This window comes from Propithecus coquereli, unplaced genomic scaffold, assembly GCF_000956105.1.
Source record: "Propithecus coquereli isolate 6110/MARCELLA unplaced genomic scaffold, Pcoq_1.0 Scaffold67, whole genome shotgun sequence".
Taxonomy (NCBI): domain Eukaryota; kingdom Metazoa; phylum Chordata; class Mammalia; order Primates; family Indriidae; genus Propithecus; species Propithecus coquereli.
This window is the reverse complement of record NW_012152729.1, coordinates 6,453,894-6,455,843: the sequence shown is the minus strand read 5'-3', so window position 1 is coordinate 6,455,843 and position 1,950 is coordinate 6,453,894. Positions and strand designations below refer to the sequence as shown.

At 36.4% G+C, this 1,950-nt stretch overlaps 1 protein-coding gene across 1 annotated transcript in view; it reads right to left on the bottom strand.

Moving 5' to 3' along the window:
- CDH11 (cadherin 11, type 2, OB-cadherin (osteoblast)) overlaps window positions 1-1,950 on the bottom strand; it is a 166,345-nt gene that overhangs the window by 25,010 nt on the left and 139,385 nt on the right. The window contains exon 9 of the mRNA XM_012660589.1: window positions 38-174. Within this exon, the coding sequence (XP_012516043.1) occupies window positions 38-174 (137 nt within the window). The remainder of the gene's footprint in view (window positions 1-37; window positions 175-1,950) is intronic.

Below are 1,950 nucleotides of genomic sequence, written 5' to 3'. Positions count from 1 at the left end.
AAAAAAAAAAAAAAAAAACCCTTAGGAGAATACTTACGGATTTCTGCTGCAAAAACAGAGATGTTGAGCCAGGCGGTTTCCTCTCTATCCAGAGGTTTCGTAGTTTTAATAAAACCATCCTCTGGATTAATAGTGAAAAATCTATCGAGGTCAGTATGACGATCGATTGAATACCTAAGCAGAATGCAAATGAGGCAATTAGACCCAGACATTCAGAGCAGCTTAATATTTGAATACTTTCTCCATGCTATATATAAAGCAACTTTTTCAATGAATCGCTTGAGCTAGGTTTTCTTTTTAATCAAATTTACTTTTCAAACTTTGTGCATGAATCTTTTATAGAAATCATTTTGCCACATTGGAATTCTTTATTCAGTACAATGAATGAAAGAGCTGTTTAGCATATTTGATTGAGAAGTATAATAACATGTTGCATATTTCTCTATATTTACTACAATCACCCGCCATCTGAATATTTATGAAACTACATTTGGAAAGTGAGTTTGCCTTACTCCCAAACTACTCAGAAAGTCACAAATGCATCAAACCTTTGCCAGATTTTTGAATATGAAATATTAACTAGTTTCAAGTTTAAATAGTTTCAAGTTTACCTAAATGTGTCCTCAAAGATCATTTATAACCCTAAAAATCAGTTTTCTCCTTATTTAAAGACAAATGCTAGCTGTATTTTAATTAGTTTATCCTGTTTTGTTTTAGGGGTTCTCAGTTGACTTGGTTCTGAATTTCAGGGTGCAATATGCAAATCAACCTTGGCTATTCATTTGTAGGGCATTCTTCCCATACCTTAGTGACTCCAGGCTGTGCATAACAACATAGCTTAAAGGTTTTATCTATCCAGTAAGAAGGTAAACTTTTTCTAACAAAAGACAAAAGAATTTACAGAATATTATTGGGGTGTATTTATGGCAAGGTTAGGTAGGAGATTGGAGGAAGAATAGCCTATATTGAGGTACAGTTAGGTAAAAATAACTTGCCCGGGATAACCACACTGTTGGTAATATTGGGGCTTTGGTTTTAATGGGTCTGTTGAATTCCAAGGTCCTTTCTCTTTTTACTCCACTATATTCACTCCAAAATGAAAAAGAACAAAAATGGGTTATGTTAATTCAAGTAAAATGCTGAGCTTCGTAATTGGGTGGTTTCCTGCTCTAAAAGTCTAAGCTGTTTTTTCCTAAAATTTGCAGAACATGTATGTCAGAAAACTTTTACTGATGGTCAAAAATCAAATATAATATTAGAGGTAGAAGAGATGATGAATATCAGAGGGTTTAATCTTCTAAATTCACGAAAGATGGGATTTGCAGGCGGTCTATGTCTAGTTTCTCGGGGAGCCAATATCGCAGCCCAGGTCTTCCAATCCCAGGTTATGTTCTTTCCAGGAAAGGGACCAGCCAGAGCAGCACTTCACAGTACACCAAACATGAGCTCATCCATGGTGTCACTTGACTTCACAGCTCCCCGTGAGAAGGGAATGATGAGTCCCTTTCCCCAGGGATAAAACTGAAGGCAAACAGTCACACATCTCATAAAGGTCAGGAGGGCTCAGTCACTGAGCCTTCATCAGACAGTGATATGTGGAGAGGAGACAAAACATCATGGAAGACTTTTTTCCTGCCATGAAGGAGCTTACTATTTCGTTGACATGACAACATGTCAACACAAAACACAGGAAGAAAGATAATTAATAATTCAAGGCATTATTCTATAGAAGTAAGGGCATGACTTTTGGTTTTGGAAAGTCCTAGGGTAAGTAGAACTTCATGCTCCGCTACGTAGAAGCTGAAAGACATTGGAAAAGCCACTTAAGATTTGTGAAGCTCTTTTAGCCTAGAATATTCATAGTACCTAACTTTTATGTTATCTGTGAGGATTAAATGAAATAATAGATGTTTAAGATGCATAACCTAGTGCCTCACACAGTAAGCAGCA